This window comes from Equus przewalskii, chromosome 13, assembly GCF_037783145.1.
Source record: "Equus przewalskii isolate Varuska chromosome 13, EquPr2, whole genome shotgun sequence".
NCBI classification, from domain to species: domain Eukaryota; kingdom Metazoa; phylum Chordata; class Mammalia; order Perissodactyla; family Equidae; genus Equus; species Equus przewalskii.
The window spans coordinates 49548909-49565548 of NC_091843.1; the positions used below are offsets into that span (position 1 = coordinate 49548909).

Sequence of the window (16640 nt, forward strand, 5' to 3'; positions counted from 1 at the left end):
CATGTTAATTTTACATTGCCTCTGGTGAATAGCCACGGGGCTATAATCTCTGCCAGTAATTTGTCACAGCAAAATCCTCTGGAGGGCCATACAAAACATTTGTGTAGTACAGATTAGACGTGGAAAGCTGTATCTTAGATTGTTAATAAATGTTAATGACAAAACCCAGCTGGTAAAGTTTGGAAATAAGATCTAATGCTTGGTGCCTATTGCCAAAAGAATGTTTAAACAGAGATTTCCATTACTCAAAGGTGACCTAGTATAGTCAATTTGTGAATTAGAAAATCGTAATCTTCTAATTACTTAGAAAAAAATCTTTTCTTCTGATTCACAACCATAAAAGTCTGTGTTTCCAAGTTGTACACTTTTTTGTTCTTTGTTAAGTGGGTAGGCGACAGCTGTAAAATATAAATAAGTATAAAATGTGTCCTATGTTAGAAAACAAGGAAATGATACCCATACATTCTGGATTTGCTATCTGTGGGACAATGTGTAATACTGACTTTAAAAAGCTCTAGTTGTCAGACATTTTAGGGATAATTTAGTTTACTTTTTTCCCATCTCCATGAAGATATACTATAGAAATATTTTTAAACTGAAACAAATACTTGAATCAAATTGTTCTACAAATACCCGGGTCAAGATTGTCACTTAATACCTTGCGTTCTAAGTAACATATTTGCTTAAAAACATTTCTTGACGCTGTAGAATATAGTTATGTAGGAAGAATGAAAGCCACTACTTTTTAAAAATAATGTATCATTGTTAAGAGAGATGAATTTGTTGTTGTAGAAAATTTAACAATTTTATGTAGATGTATTAAAACTAGGTATGTTTGTTCCCAGAACAGGAAACAGAACTAAGATTTTGGGTAGGATCTGGGTCCCTTACCATATTTGTGCACAGTAGATCTGTTTAAAACTAAGCTGATATATTTAGTTAAAACAACACAGACTTCATTGGCTGACATCAGTACTCTCTTGTCCAGCCTCCTGCTTATCCACTCAGAGTAATTAATTTGATTAATTTATAAGTAATTTAGCCAAGGATGGGATGTAAATCTTTGTTTAAGAAAACAGTTGGAGGTCCAAGTCTTGGTTAAAAACTGTGTCTTGAAACCATCCAGGCCCTCCTACTGACTTGTCAGCTCTGGGTTATTTTCAGAAAACTTTACTTGAGTTCCTTAGTTTAGTTGTAAGTTTTTCCCACAGACTTACATGGTATGTGTGAGTGGGAGAGTAAGTAGTGGCCACTTTTTAGCCGCTGTTTAGTCTGGTGTATGTATGTTTACATCTCCTCTCGGGATTTATAGGCAGCCAAGGCAAAATAAAGATTATACTCACTTGATTGAGGAGCCTTTAACCTAGAGCACCTGGCAGCAGAGAGGATTTCTTTCACTAACCTCTAATTTTTGTGTATGCATATGTGATTGTTATTAATGCTGTATACTTGATTAAAAATTCAAGGCATTTACAGGCTTTTCTTAGATGTTTTAGAATTAAAATGTTCAAGTTTTATAAAGTTACAATGTTGCAAAGTTACTTAAAATTAATCAACTTTTTATTATTTTTTCTGCTTGCAATTGTATTTGCTCAGTGTAAAAAAAAATGCAACTTTTGCAGCACCATATAACATAGAAAATAAAAATCATCAGTAACCATATCCCCTCCCCAGCCAGAGATAGCAGTTTGATGTATTTTTGTCCAAATTTCTTTTCCTTTCTTTCTTTTTTTAATAATTACCTTTTAAATGTATACATCATACATTCCAAAGAGAAAAAAAATACTTTTATATACCCCAACCCCTGCCTTCTAGTTGAAGAAACAGAGCATTATCAATGATTTGGAAGCCCTTGTGCCTTTTGTTAACTGCACCCTCTCCAGAGGTAACTACTCTGCTGAATTTGATATTTATTATTCCTTTACTTTTCTTTATGATTTTATTATGTTTAAAATATTGGTAAATAACACTGCTCACTTTTGAATCATTCTTCTGTGAACACCCTTTGTACTTAAAAATTGTTTGAGATTGAGCTATATTGATGCAAGTAGCTGTAGTTCATTTTTATTGCTTTATAAAACTTAAACGTATGAATATACCAGAATTTATTTATCCAAGCTTCTTTCAGTGGACATATTTTTTCCAAGTTTTCTTACAATAAGACAACACTGAAAATTTTTGTATGTGTAAGAGACGTGTGAGAGTTTCTCTAGTGTTTACATCTAAAAGTGGAATTTTTAGTAATAGCATTCACTCATTTCTTATGCTTCACTAAATATTGCCAAATTACTTTCTAAAGTGGTTATACAAATCTGTAGTTCCCAAGAATGGTGTATAGTTGTTATTCTTCATACCATGTCCAACACTTGGCTGTTATCAGATGTATTAATTTTTTCCAATTTGGTGAGTCTGAAATAGTGTCACTTTGTGGCTTAAAATTTAATTTCCCTGATTAGTGACTTTGAGTATCTTTACATATGTTTATTAGCCCCTTGCATTTCTTCACTGTGGAATGCCTTTTTGTATATTTTGCTCAACGGAAGTAAATCCAGGTTTTCGAGTTGCTAGACACAAAGTTTGAAATTACTATCACTGTGTTCTAGAAAATAGGCGATAGGACAGAGAAGTGTATTGGAGAAGTGGAACCTTTTAAATCATAAATTCTGGAACTGCAAAGTATTGCAAGTAAAATAAGAATTCAGTAGATGAGTTAACAGCAGATTAGACATAGCAGAAGCAAGGATGTATGAACTGAAGATAAGTCAATAAAAAATATCCAAACTGAAACAGAGGGGAAAAAAGATGGAAAATACAGCAAAGAACATAAGCGACATCTGGGATAGAGTGTGTGAGATGACTTACCTTCTGTGTAACCACAGACCCCGTCTTAGTCCGTTTGGGCTGCAATAACAAAATACCACAGACTCAGTGGCTTATAAACAAAAAATTTGTTTCTCACAGTTCTGGAGCCTGGAAGTCCAAGATAAGCGTGCAATGCATAGACAGGTTCTGTGTCTGGTGAAATCCTGCTTCCCAGTTCATACATGGCAGTCTTCACATGGCAGAAAGGGGTTAGAGAACTTTGTCAGCCCTCTTTTGTAAGGTCACTAATCTCATTCATGAGGGCTCCACCCTCATGATGTAATCACCTCCGAAAGGCCCCATTCCCTAGCACCATCACATTGGGGATTAGATTTCAACATATGAATTTTGGGGAGACACAAAGAGCATTCAGCCTATAACTTAGAAGCATCATAGTAAAATTGCCAAAAACCAAAGAAAATCTTAAAAGCTATTGGGGGTAAAGGGAGACATTGCTTTCATAGGAGCAACAATAAGACTGACAGGTGACTTTTCAACCAAAGTGAAGGAATTCATAAGACAATGGAATAACATCCTTAAAGTACTGAAAGAAAATAATTGCCACCTTAACTCTACTCAGTGAAAATGTCCTTCATGAATGAAAGTGACTTAAAACTTCTCAGTCTAACAAAAATTGGGAGAATTTGTCATGGCAAACCTGAAGTAAAAGAAATACTAAAAGATGTTCTTCAGGCAGAAGGAAAATGATCCCAAATGAAAGCAGGAAAATAAAGAGCAATGGAAATAAATATCTGATTAAAGTATAAATGGATATTGATTGTAGAAAAACAACAATCAGTATTTGTTGGGTTAAAATATACATAGAATTAAAATTTGTGACAAAAATATTATAAAAGATAAAAAGGGGTAAATAGAGTTAAAAAGTTTAAAGTAGTTCCATTATCTGTGGAATTATAAAAGTTCTACTTTATATTATTTCCAAAAGGAGAGTGAAAATGAATAACAATTGGGGAGGGGGAGAATTGAATGATGTAAAATATTAGACCTAAAAAAAACACAAGCAGAGAGAAGACAGAACAGAAAATATGGAACAAGTAGAAAATAGTAATATGTAAAGATTTAAACCCGTATATATCACAAATTGCTTTAAATATAAATGGACTAAATACTTCCATTAAAGACAAGTATTAAATTAAACCAGAATTTAGAAAAAAAAAAAAACAATGTATGCTACTGATAAGGGGTACACCTTCAATATAATAATTTAAAAACAGAAAAAAATATACTACATTAATTCTAACCAAAAGAAAGCTGGTCTAGCAATACTCATACCAGGCAATGTAGACTTTAGAGTAAGAGGCACTACTTTAGATAAACAGAGTTTTCATAATCATAAAAAGGTCAATTCACCTGGAAGATGATAAGAACTTTAAATTTGGGTATACCTGGTAACAGCCACAAATTTATATAAAGCAAAAAATCAATAGAACTGAAAGGAGAAATAGACAAATTGATAATAATGGTAGATTTTACCATAATTCTCCAGAACTGATAGAGCAAGCAACAGAAAATCAGTAAAGGTTTAGAAGATGTAAACAACGCAACCATTGGTATATATAGAACACTTCATGAAACAAGTCTAGGATACGAATTATTTTCTAGTGTACATGGAACATTTAGCCAAATTGCTCATATCCAGGGTCATATAATTCTCAACAAATTTCAGAAGATTGTAATTCAGAATATGTTCTCTGACCACAGCGAGATTAAACTGGAAATTAATAAAAAGATAAATGTCTCCAAAGATTGAAAATTAAGTAGTATACCTCTAATGACCCATGGCTAAACTAGAGAATACGTGAAATTAGAAAATGTTTTTAACTGAAAAATAATGAAAATATAATGTATTAAGACATGAGATTTAATGAAAGCTGTGCTTAGGGCAAATTTATAACCTCAAGTGCACTTAAAAATAAGAAAAGCGTAAAATCTGTTCTCTAAATATCCCTTCTAAACAGTTAGTAAAAGAACAAGAAATTGAAGTTAGAAGGAAGGAAATAATCAAGATAAGTAACAACTAATGAAATAGAGGGAAAGTGTACAACAAAATCAACAAAGGCAAAAGTTCTTTGAAAGGAACCTCCCCCTTGGCAAAGAATGTTCAAAGACAAAAAGAATAGGCACGACTTCCCAATGCTGGGAGGTAAAAAAAAAAAAGGTCTCCAGATCCCATGGACATTTCAAGAAATATTTTTTGAAAAATTTTATGTGAATTTGAGAAACAAAACCTACAAAACTGACACAAGAAGAAAAGAAAATGTAAGCAATTGTATAGCTATTGGATAAATTGAATCTGTAATGAAAAATCTTCATGCAAAGAAGGCTCCAGACCTAGATGGCTTCACATTTGAATTTTAGTAAACATTTAGAAAGAAATAATACTAATAATACAGAAACTGTTTCAGAAACTAGGAAGAGAGAACACTTCTCACTTTTTTTTCAGTGAGATCAGCATAACCTTGATCTTAAAGTCTGACAAGGACATTATAAGAACAAAGTTAATTTGGCCAATCAATCTCATGAACATAGACATTAAGCTTATAAGCATCACAATTAAGTTTATTAAACAATGGCAAAGCTGGCTATTTCCCACCTTAAAAAAATAAAGGAGAGGGGCCGGCCCTGTGGCTGAGTGGTTAAGTTCGAGTGCTCTGCTTCAGCGGCTCAGGGTTTTGCAAGTTCGGATCCCAGGCATGGACCTGGCACCGCTCATCGGGCCATGCTGAGGTGATGTCCCACATCCCACAACCAGAGACACTCACAACTAGAATATACAACTGTGGAGTTGGGGGCTTTGGGGAGAAAAAAGAAGAAAAAAAAGAAGAAAATTAGCAACTCTTGTTAACTCAAGTGCCAGCGTTTAAAATAAGAAAAAAAAATAACAGTTTAAAAAAATAAAAAAGGAGAAAAAAATCGTGATTATATCAAAAATGCAGGAAAAAGTCAATACTCGTTCGTAATAACAATTCTTAGCGAACTAAGAATGTAAGGGAAATTTTTTAATCTAATAAAGGATATTTACATAAAACCTACAAAAAAGTCTTTCTTAAAATAATGAAAGTTTTTCCCTGAGATCAGGAATCAGAGAAAGATGCCTTCTATCACCATTTCTTATCAACATTGTCCTAGAGGTTCTAACCAGTGTAATAGGCCAAGAGACAGAAAGGGTATATCAGCTGCAAAGGAAAAAATGAAACTGCCATTATTTGCAGATGACATTGACCTACTAGAATTAATAAGTGAGTTTACCAGGTTTGCTGGAAACAAAGTCAGTATATAAATATCAGTTTCAGTTCTCTATCCTAGAAATAATTAGAAAATGAAAAATTTAAAACTGCCGTTTACAATAGCATCTAAAAACATTGAATACCTAGGAGCACATTCAAAGAAAGATGTTAGTATTTAGAGAAGTATAAAACATTAAAATTAAAGAAGACCTAAAATTAAAGAAGACCTAAAGATAAACCATGTCCACTGATTAAAGAGCCAATATTGTAAAGATAGGGGTTTTGATTGATCTGTAGATTCAACATAATCATCATCAAATCCCAATCCCAGCAGGCCTTTTTTCTTTTTAGCCCTAGAAATTGAGATTTATGTGAAAATGCAGGAGTCAAGACTAGCTTAAGAGAATTTTGAAGAACAGCCAAAGTAGAAGACTTATACTATCAGATATCAAGAAATATTATCAAAGAGTTACAGTAATTAAGACAGTATAGTTTAATGCAAGGATAGAGAACTAGATCAGAGTAGGGAATCCAGAAACGAACCCATACATGTATGAACAGAGGTGATGTATGTTACCAAGCAGTGGGGGAAAATGATGTTTTCCAGGAAATGTTGCTGGGACAGTGGGAGCTCTATATGGGGAGAAGAAGAAACTTGATCTTACACCATCCAAAAAACCAACTGCATGCGAATTATTGATCTAAATGACGCTCCAAGAGGGTAACGTAAAAGAGACTCTTCAAGACTGAGGCAGGCAAAAATCTTCTTAAACTGAACGTAGAGAGCACTAGCCAAAAAGGAATAGAAAGATAAATTTGGGTTATATTAAAATTAAGTCAAAAACACCATTAAAGCAGTGAAAAGGGAAGACAAAGACTAGTGGAAGATATTTGCAATTTAAATAACTGAAAAAAGACTTATCCACTATGTATAAAGAACAAACATATCAATAAGGAAAGAGAGATAGCCAAGTAACACAAAGTGCCAAACGGTCGTACAAGAACTTTACAAAAGAAGATATCCAAATGCCATTAAAAATATTAAAACATGTTCAACTTCAGTCTTTGAAAAAAATGCAAAATAAGATCAGAATGAGACATCACTACATAATCTATCAGAATAGTTTAAATGAAAAAAAAATGGCATTACCAAATGTTGACAAGAATATAGAACAGTGGGGGGCTGGCCCAGTGGCAGTTAAGTTTGTGTGCTCCACTTTCACAGGCCGGGGTTTGCCAGTTCAGATTCTGGATGCAGACCTATGCACCACTTATCAAGCCATACTGAGGCAAGCATCCCACATATAAAATAGAGGAAGATAGGGCACAGATGTTAGCTCAGGGCCAATCTTCCTCAGGAACACCGGAATGTGCACATAAAAGTAAAAATTAGTACTACTTTGAAGACTGCTTGACAATATTTACTAATACTGAAACTCTTATATCTTATGACCCAGCAGTTTGAACCCTAGGAATATAACCAAGAGAAATGCATACAAATATGTGCCAAAAGGCATGTACAATAATGTTCACATCAGCTTTATAATACAAAGCTGAAAACTAACCCAAATGTTCCTTAGCAGTGGAATGACTAAGTTGTATACTCATCTTATGGAATGTTAAATAGTAATGTGCATCAAGTACACACAATAAGAATGACTCTGAAAAACAATGTTGAGTGAAAGAAGCCAACGTAAAGTAATATATACTGTACAATTCCATTTATATAAAATTTAAAACAGTCAACCTACTTGTGGTGTTAGAAATTAGGGTAGTAGTTATCTTTGGGAAAGGATGAGTGGGTAGTGACTGGGAAGAAACACAGAGGGACTTCTTGAGTTCTGATAATCTTCTGTTTCTTGATCTGGATGGTGGTTGTGTGAATGGTTCACTTTGTGAAATTTTGTCAAAATGTACACTTATGATTTGGCAGTTTTCTGTTATTATTCAATAAAGGTTTATTTTTTTAAAAAGCAGATAACACATAGCCTATTGATCCAGCTCTCCCATTTTTGGATTCTGTCCTGTAGGAAGAAAAGCACCTCTCCCTAAAGAAATATGTAAAAAGATTTGTGAACTATGATATGTTAGATGGTAGGGTGTTTTATCGCAGCATTGTGTGTAGTACCAAAAGTGTACATTATTGAGAGTGTTGTTGAATAAATCACGGAGTATCCATTCTGTGTAATGTTACACATTTATTTTAAAGAAATTTTATATGTACATAAGTTTTTGTATGAGCCTGGAGAAAAGAGTGGAAAGGCATATTATTACCTGAGCTGGGAGTAGAATTAGTAGCCAGTGCAGCCAGTTACTGAGTTTTTCTTGATACACCTTTGTTAACCATTTCTTAGATGCTGCTCTTTCCGCTGGTCCTTGTGGCAACTCATCGTGTTGACAGTAGACTCTTTCTTGCCTTCAATTTCTGTTATATTATGATATTCAGCTAACTGCAGCCACTGATTGGACCATAAATGATTATGGCTTATAGCAAGAAGAGAAGTAATGGAAAGAATTTTAAAGAGAACCTGGGCGTTTCTGGATAATATGTGACTCATAGAATTGGCAGTGCATGGCTTTATCATGGGTACTGTCAAAAAGGATTATAATCACAAGCCAAAGTCATATGAAATATATTTATTCCTAATATTAGTGATCTGGCTTATTTCTTTCTTTCAAGCGAGAGCAAGAAAGTCAAATGGCTCGTCTTAAAAAACAGCAAGAAGAATTGGAACAGATGAGACTACGTTACCTGGCTGCTGAGGAAAAAGATACAGTAAAAACAGAGCGACAAGAATTGTTGGATATAAGAAATGAATTGAACAGGTATAATAACCAGAAAATTACATTTCTTTATTCATACAAAAACAAAAGTTCTAACAGGACAACCTTTTAGTTGGTCATTGGTCTGGGAAAAGGACAATGTCAGGTCTTTCAAGAATAAACTAGATTAAACTAGAATAAATAAATAAAGTGTAGCTGACTTATAAAGTAGAAAGTCTATGCCAAAGGCCATTACAGTCAGATTTTTTGCTTTGAATGCAGCTGTAGCAAATCTATGTAGCTTTTTTGCTTCCGTTGATAGCATACTTGAAATTTTATTTTTGTGTGACTATTTCAGGATTATTGCTAGTATTTCAAGGTAATTGGTTATACTGAATATTTAATTACATAAAATGTAAGAAATTTCAAGTTTAGTTTTATTTTAATTTACTGAGCCCTTACTATGTCAGGAGCTATTTTAAATGCCTCACATGCCTATCTCATTTTTTTTTTAATCTTCAAGCAACTTTTTAAGGAAGATATTATCCCCATTTTAGAAATGAAGAAACCAAGAATTAAAGAAAATTTAAGTACCCGTTTCAAGGTCACACAGCTAGTAAATCATGGAGCCAGAGTTCAAATCTGATTCCAGAGCCCATATTTTTAACTACTGTGCTACACTGGACGTCTCTGTAGTGTCACATTCATCTTAGTTACAATTTCAACAGTATTTCATGTTAGAAAATTCATCATTAGGAAGCAGCATAAGAACAAAGTATAGTCCTTTTGGCGGGGAGTTTGAAGGAAGACGTTTTAACTTAGTTTATCAAGGAACTAGTACTTTTGTTTTAACAAAGCATACTGTCTTAGCTTGGGCTGCCATAACTAAATACCATAGATTGGGTGACTTAAGCAACAGAAGTGTATTTTCTCACAGTTATGGAGGCTGGAAATTCTAGATCAGTGTGCCAGCGTGGTTGGTTTCTGGTGAGGACTCTCTTGGCTTGTAGACAGCTTGTTTCCCACTGTGTCTTCACGTGGCAGGCAGAGAGCGAGCTCTCAGAGAGCTCTTCTAGTAAGGGCACCAATCTCATCATGAGGTCCCCACCCTTAAGATCTCATGGAAACCCAGTCACCTCCCAAAAGCCCTGTCTCCAAATACCATCACAATGGGGGTTAGGGCTGCAGCATATGAATTTGGGGGGGGACACAATTTAGTCCATAGCACATACATTTGACAGTATATCCCATGACATCTCCATGTATGAGCTGGGAAAATTCAGTTACTATATTAGGTGGGTTCAGAGCTGAATTAAATCACTGCATTTAGAATATTAATGGATAAATATCAGTTAGAAAAGGTCAAGGTCTATAGTTCTATGCTACAGAGCTCAATTCATGCTATTCTCTTTTTATTCAGCAAATATTTATTTGATGTCTACTATGTTGTAGACTTGGAAGATATTACAAATTAATTAATTATAATATGATCCTTGCCTTCCCAAATTTTGCTGTCAATATGTAGCACTTTTTTGGTTTCGGTGTAGCAAATATATATTTAGCCTCTACTGTTTGCTAAGCACTGTTTTGGTGGCTTAAATAAAGATAACCATTTGCCTATCAAATTTGTAGATCATACAAAATTGAATCTTATCATTAATATCTTAATAAATTAGGAATCAGATGGAACTGAAACCAACAAGATTAAATATATTCGAGACAAAGCTGAGTCCTCTGTATAAATTATAAGAAAAATCTGTGAAGTGATGGGCAAGACATAATAAAATAGTTCATGTGAGGAAACCTAGGAGGATTTAAGTGGCCAGTAATAACAGTGTGCCTTGGCTGTCAAAGAGCCAGTGCAGTTAGGGATCGTCATAGAAGTAGTGGTCAGTACTCAGCACTGGTAAAATCACTTCTGGGATGTTCTTACCAATGTGCAAAACACTTGAAGGGAAATCAGCTACCCTAGAGAGTTTCCAATGGAATGTGACCAAAAGTGGTTTGGAGAGTGAGGGATATTGAACGCGAAGAGAACCTGCAGGCAAACTATTAGATAGCTATCTTCAAATATCCGGAGGGCTGCCATATTAAACAGAAGCATGTAGGTTATCCTCTTGAACAGAATCAGAAATTTACTGGAAAGTATAAGGATGCATACTGAGTTCAATATAAGAAGGAACTTTCTAACAAAGCAGTTCTACAAAGCAGTAGGTTCCTGGTGACAGGAAGTGTGTTAGTGGAGTCCAGATATAGTGGTTGTCAGGGAAGTAAAGTTTCCTTTGATAACTTTTTAGGCTTCGTCAGCTACAAGATTCTAAAATCCTCTTGTGATTATAGTTGATGATTTGCATTTTAGTAAAGATTTGGTAGGAATCATCTATCAGTTGTGTAAAAATTCTGTTTGTCTTTCATGTATAAATAGAAGAATAAGGAAAATGGTTGAACTCTCTGGTACATACTTTGGTGTTGTGTGTCATTAATTTGCCTAGAGGACCTCTTCCTCCAAGAGAGCTATAAGAATTAGGGTAGGGGAAACAACTGTTTGGAAGTCTTTCTTTACCCATCCACATGAATTGATCAAATTGGTACCAGTATCCCATTAACCACTTGATTTCCACTCCGGTCTCAAAGCACAGTGCCCTCACTATTTAGGCTTGTTTTGTTAGAACAGATGGAGATATTTGGTGTCCTTTTTGGACTGTATACTTTAGTTTCCTGTTCTTTTGTGGGGAATCTTAGGAGTCAATTTGAGTTTCAGAGGGTTGTCTGTACAAACAAAACTGTATCCTACGAACAGTCCTGCTCCTTTATGGGGTCCTCCTTGTCTGTCAGAGCAGGACTATCTCCTTACTGGCTTTTCTTCCCTCTCCCTCACTCCATATGTAAATTCAGAAGTGGATTTGATTCTCATTGGCTTCCTTACTCTAAAGACCATCTAGAAGCAGGGGCTTAGACTCAACTGCCTTATCTTATTTATAAAGACCAAATTTAGGAGTAGTTGCAAATTTAAGCATTTTTGTACCCAGTTACATAGAGGAGTATAAAGTTCTCTCTTAGTTTAAATTGTAAATTAAATTACAGGCATGTGCCACATAATGAAGGACCACGTATATGATGATGGTCACATAAGATTAGTACCATACAGCCTGAATGTGTAGTAGGCTATAGCATTTAGGTTGGTGTAAGTACTGTAGGGGAGCGAGAAATTTTCCTCTACCTTCCGGATTCTTCCGGCTGGTAAGAATTAAATTGACATGAGACAGATTAACAGGAGAAAAACAAACAAAAGTTCAATAACGTCTATACATGGGAAAACCCCAGGAAAATTGAGTAACTTGACACAGTGGCCCAGGCCTTTACCTTAAATACCATCCTCAGTTAAAGACAAAAGAAGATGTTGGGGTGGGGAGAATCAGGGACTCTGAGGGAAAGTTAGGCAATTCACAGGTAGTGAAAAGGAGCAAAAGTTTAAAAAACAAGTGTTTGGCCACACAGAAACAGAAGAACACAGAAAGGAGCCTAACAAGAAGGCTTTTCTAGGTTCCTCCCCGTCTACCACCTAGTTCATGTTATGCTAAGTTGGTAGCTTGCTTCCTGAGACAGGTATTTTAGTCTGAATTCTTTTAGGCAGTTAAGGGGGAGATGACAAGAAAAACTGAGTCTTTTATTTTTTAAAAATAATCAGCCTAAAGTAATCCTCATGTTAAAGAGACAGCATTTTGGGGTGTCAAGTTTTGTTCCCCTTCAGTACACTCTATGATGTTTGCACAACGACAAAATAACCTAATGACACATTTCTCAGAACATATCCCCATCATTATGTGATGCATGACTGTAAATTAAAACATCCTTCTTGTTCAGTCTTAGCGCTGCTATCACTTAGTAAAGTATACTCTCCATTTTCAAGGCAGTGAGATTAATGATATTCTATTGGAAACGCCCAAATCCCAGGCTAGCACCTGCTCTCCTTTCTTCATCTCCTAGATGAGATCGGCACCAACATTACTTGAAGATATCCATACAGTCTTAAAATGTACGTGCCCTTCTAACCAGGCATTCACGTGTATAGAATTTCACTTTCTGTGATTAGTTAGTCATATAAACTCCATAATAGTAGGGACTTTTCTCCCTGATTTCACTGCAGTATCCCCACAGCCCAGCACTGTGTGGTACAACTAAATATTTGTTGAATGAACTTAGAAAGAATTTTTATGTTCAAAACAACAATAACAACAAAAATTTAATAACAACCTAAAGATCAACAATAAAGGACGATCAAATAATGACACAGCCAAATAGTGGGAGGCATGAAGCTATTTATTTAATGATGTAGGAAAACTTTCATGATATGAATGTGAAAAAAATAGTATATTGCATATGGTATCATTAATTTTTTAGAAAAATAGGTTCTTAAAATATATATGCATATTTTCCATTGAAAAGAAATACAGAAAAGTGTTACTCTGATTTATTGTCTCTGAATAAGTTTACAATGCTTTTGTTTTTTTACACATTTCCAAAATTTCTAGTTTTCATGTATTTTATAATTAGAAAAACAAATATTATTTTTAAAACTGTCTTTTATAAGTTTGCTAACTCTGACTAGCCAAGTGGAGGACTGGTTTTTGTTCCTTCCTGAAAATATTACTAAAACATATTTCACCATTAAATCATTTTGTTTTTAAATGGTGGTGTTAGGAAAAGCAAAACAGTATTTGTTGCCTGCTAGAGTGGTTTTGTTCTTGATTTCTCAGGTTAAGGCAACAAGAACAAAAACAGTACCAGGATTCCAGAGAGATTGCAAGTGGAAAAATGGACAGCCCACATGGCAATGCGCTGGAAGAAGGTTTGGATGACTATTTGACTCGACTAATAGAAGAAAGGGACACTTTGATGAGGACGGGTGTGTATAATCACGAGGATCGAATAATAAGTGAACTCGACCGACAGATCAGAGAGGTTTTGGCAAAGAACAGTGCCAGCAATTAATAACATTTGGAAAATCTTTACAGAGACTCCAGGTCTAAATTTTAATTTCGTTGTAAAACCCTCAAAAGAAGGGAAAATGGATGTTTTAAAATGCAATTTTCAATTTTTTATGAGCAGAATTTTGTATGTTATTGTATAGTATTTATTTGATTTTACTTTATGCTACCTCTCCCATGCTGGTTTTATTTGTAATTGCATTTTATATACTCATTTTAAATGACTTTTCAGTGGTTCTCATAATTTCAGGGCTACGTTTCAAAACAGCTTTTCCCTCAGTTTGTTCTAGGAGCAGTGACTACAGTAATTTCCAGTTGTAGAACCTTTCATGTTGAGCCAAAAGAGTATATGTTGCACTTTAAAAATGCTGTGCCCTCTTAATTTGAATATACATATCTTAAAATTTGAGACCTATTGTAAATGTAACCAGTTTTATTTAACTTATCTTAGATGACCTGTCTTTAACTTGTAATACTTGCAAGTGGCAAGTTTGAAAACAGAAAGCGGATCAATGCAGAGAAGCCATATGATACATTGAATGACAAACTAGTCATTTATTTAAAGTTAATACAAGATTAAACTTTTTTCAAGAGCTATTGAAGTTTTGAATTTTTAGTATACCCTTAACTTTTAAGAATATGAAGTAATAACTTAATAAGGTCGTCTTTGTCAGCCTCTTGCTCAAAATTACATTGTTTTCTTTTGCTCAAAATAGAGATTTCTTTTCATTTTCCAGTAATGGTAATACTAGTTGTTAACTCAAACTCTCTGTAATATAACATGGAAACAGACACACAAAGTCTTCAGCTGGAAAAGCTAGTTTTTACTCCCCTAATTTTAATATGAGATTAAGTCGTTGGATTTATGTAGTGCCATGTCTGTATAAACTTTGAAGAATTCCTTTACATCGTATTCTTCAGAGCCAACGTTTGCCCTTCCATCGCCTTTTACTGCGCCCTGAAAAGGTTTATTAGCAAATTCACAGATTAGGTGAGTCTTAAAATATATGTAGTTTAAAACTTCTGATTCCCAAATATAATAAATTTAGGTATCTACTTTAGGAAGTGTGTACTATTTACTGATAACTTCCATAAAAGCAGAATAGGCTATTGGTAACATTAATTTTCTGTTGTTTTCCAAAGAGGTCTATTTCTTTGTTTGGGAAATTAAAGTCCCTTCACACATTATATGATTTTCTTTCCTTATTAACAAAGTATTAATCTTCTAAAGACAACCAAGCAATAAATAACAAATTACTGAATGAGAGAATAATGAATATGTGAATCATAGCAGGAATTTGAAATATTAATTATGGTTAGACATTTTCTCGCATTGATTTTCGTGCCACATGAATGAAACAGAAGTATTCTTTTCGTTTCAGAAGGTCTGGGGTAAACGATGGTGACTGTGCCTTCAATTGCATCGTGTGCTGCGTGTGACTACTTTTAAACACTAGAGGGGGCCTTAGATTTAAAGAAACAAAAAGGACTTTTCTAAAATGGATGTGTGGTTTATTTCGCCTTCTGTAAAGCACTCTTTTGGCTATGGGATTTAACAAATAAAATCATAATTGTTTGTATCTTTGACTTCCTAAGCAGTCTGTTACTTTTGTTTCTAAATCGAGTGGGCAAGTAAGTGCTTGGCACTTCCTGTTTCAAGTCACTTTGTATTTTTGGTTTTTAAGTGCTTACATTGCATATACTTTTATATGTCTTAAGATTTGGAGAGTCTGAAATTTTAACACCTTTTCATAGTCCTTCAGCAACAGCTGTTTCATTTGCGAGTGGCATTTAACATACTTAGACTGATTACTAAATTATTGTCAGTGCCGGGGAGTCGAGTGTGACCACAGTAGATGAATGAATGAGCAAGTGAGTGGGTGGGTGGGTGAGTGAGTGAATGTTTCCTCCTCATTACTACATATAATATTTTAATATTAATGTGAAATAAAATTTACCTTTAAAATGTTTGTGATTCCTTTTCATGGAGAAAGTCTGGTCTCCACATCTAAGGCTGGCACATCCTGCATGGGAGGGGTGCGTCATGTCTGCCAGGTATACATCGTACCATATCTGTATAAACTTGAAGAGTTCCTTTTCAGGGGTATCCCAGTGATTTCTTTCTAGACCTGGATTCCTGCTGCTTCCAGCAGATGTGTGAATTTGAGTATGATTTAAGGACATATCGGGGCCACTGCACAACTTCAGAGTAGAACAGTAGAGTATAACGAGATGACTCTCTCATCCACTTACTGCTCTGTCTGGATACTGCCCAGCCTGAATCTGAGTTCTCAGATCGCCCCAGTACATGTTGCTTGTCCTCAGCCACCTCAGAATGGACTGACCTGGTTTTTGCAGTCTGGAGAAGGGCCCTCTGGTAGCTATGTATGGACTAAAAATTTGGCCTCTCATTACCATTGTGTCCAGCTTGACTGGACACCTAACTTGATTTTTTTTTTATTGATGTAATTCACATACCATAAAATTCACCATTTTAAAGTATACGATTCAGTGGGTTTTAGTATATTCATATGGTTGTGCAACCATCACTATTATCTAATTCTGGAACATTTTCATCATCCCCTAAAGAAACCCCATACTTATCAGCAATCACTGTCTTTTCTCTCCTCCCCTCAGCTCCTGGCAACTACTAATCTACTTTCTGTCTCTGTGGATTTGCCTATTCTGGACATTTCATGTAAATGGAATCCCAAATTTGATATTTAAAATTGGAAATATTAGAGGGGGCTGGCCCGGTAGTGCAACGGTTAAGTTTGCA

The 16640-nt window shown here is 34.8% G+C and overlaps 1 protein-coding gene across 7 annotated transcripts in view; it reads left to right on the plus strand.

The window, feature by feature from the left end:
• CEP120 (centrosomal protein 120) overlaps positions 1-15441 on the plus strand; it is a 71413-nt gene extending 55972 nt beyond the window's left edge. For 5 of the 7 annotated variants that reach the window (XM_070569380.1, XM_070569378.1, XM_070569384.1 and 2 more), the window contains 2 exons: positions 8791-8936; positions 13631-15441. In XM_070569380.1, the coding sequence (XP_070425481.1) occupies positions 8791-8936; positions 13631-13865 (381 nt within the window). In that variant the 3' untranslated portion in view covers positions 13866-15441. The remainder of the gene's footprint in view (positions 1-8790; positions 8937-13630) is intronic. The other 2 variants (XM_070569382.1, XM_070569381.1) reach the window with 1 other exon arrangement.
• The last annotated feature ends 1199 nt before the right edge of the window (positions 15442-16640 follow it).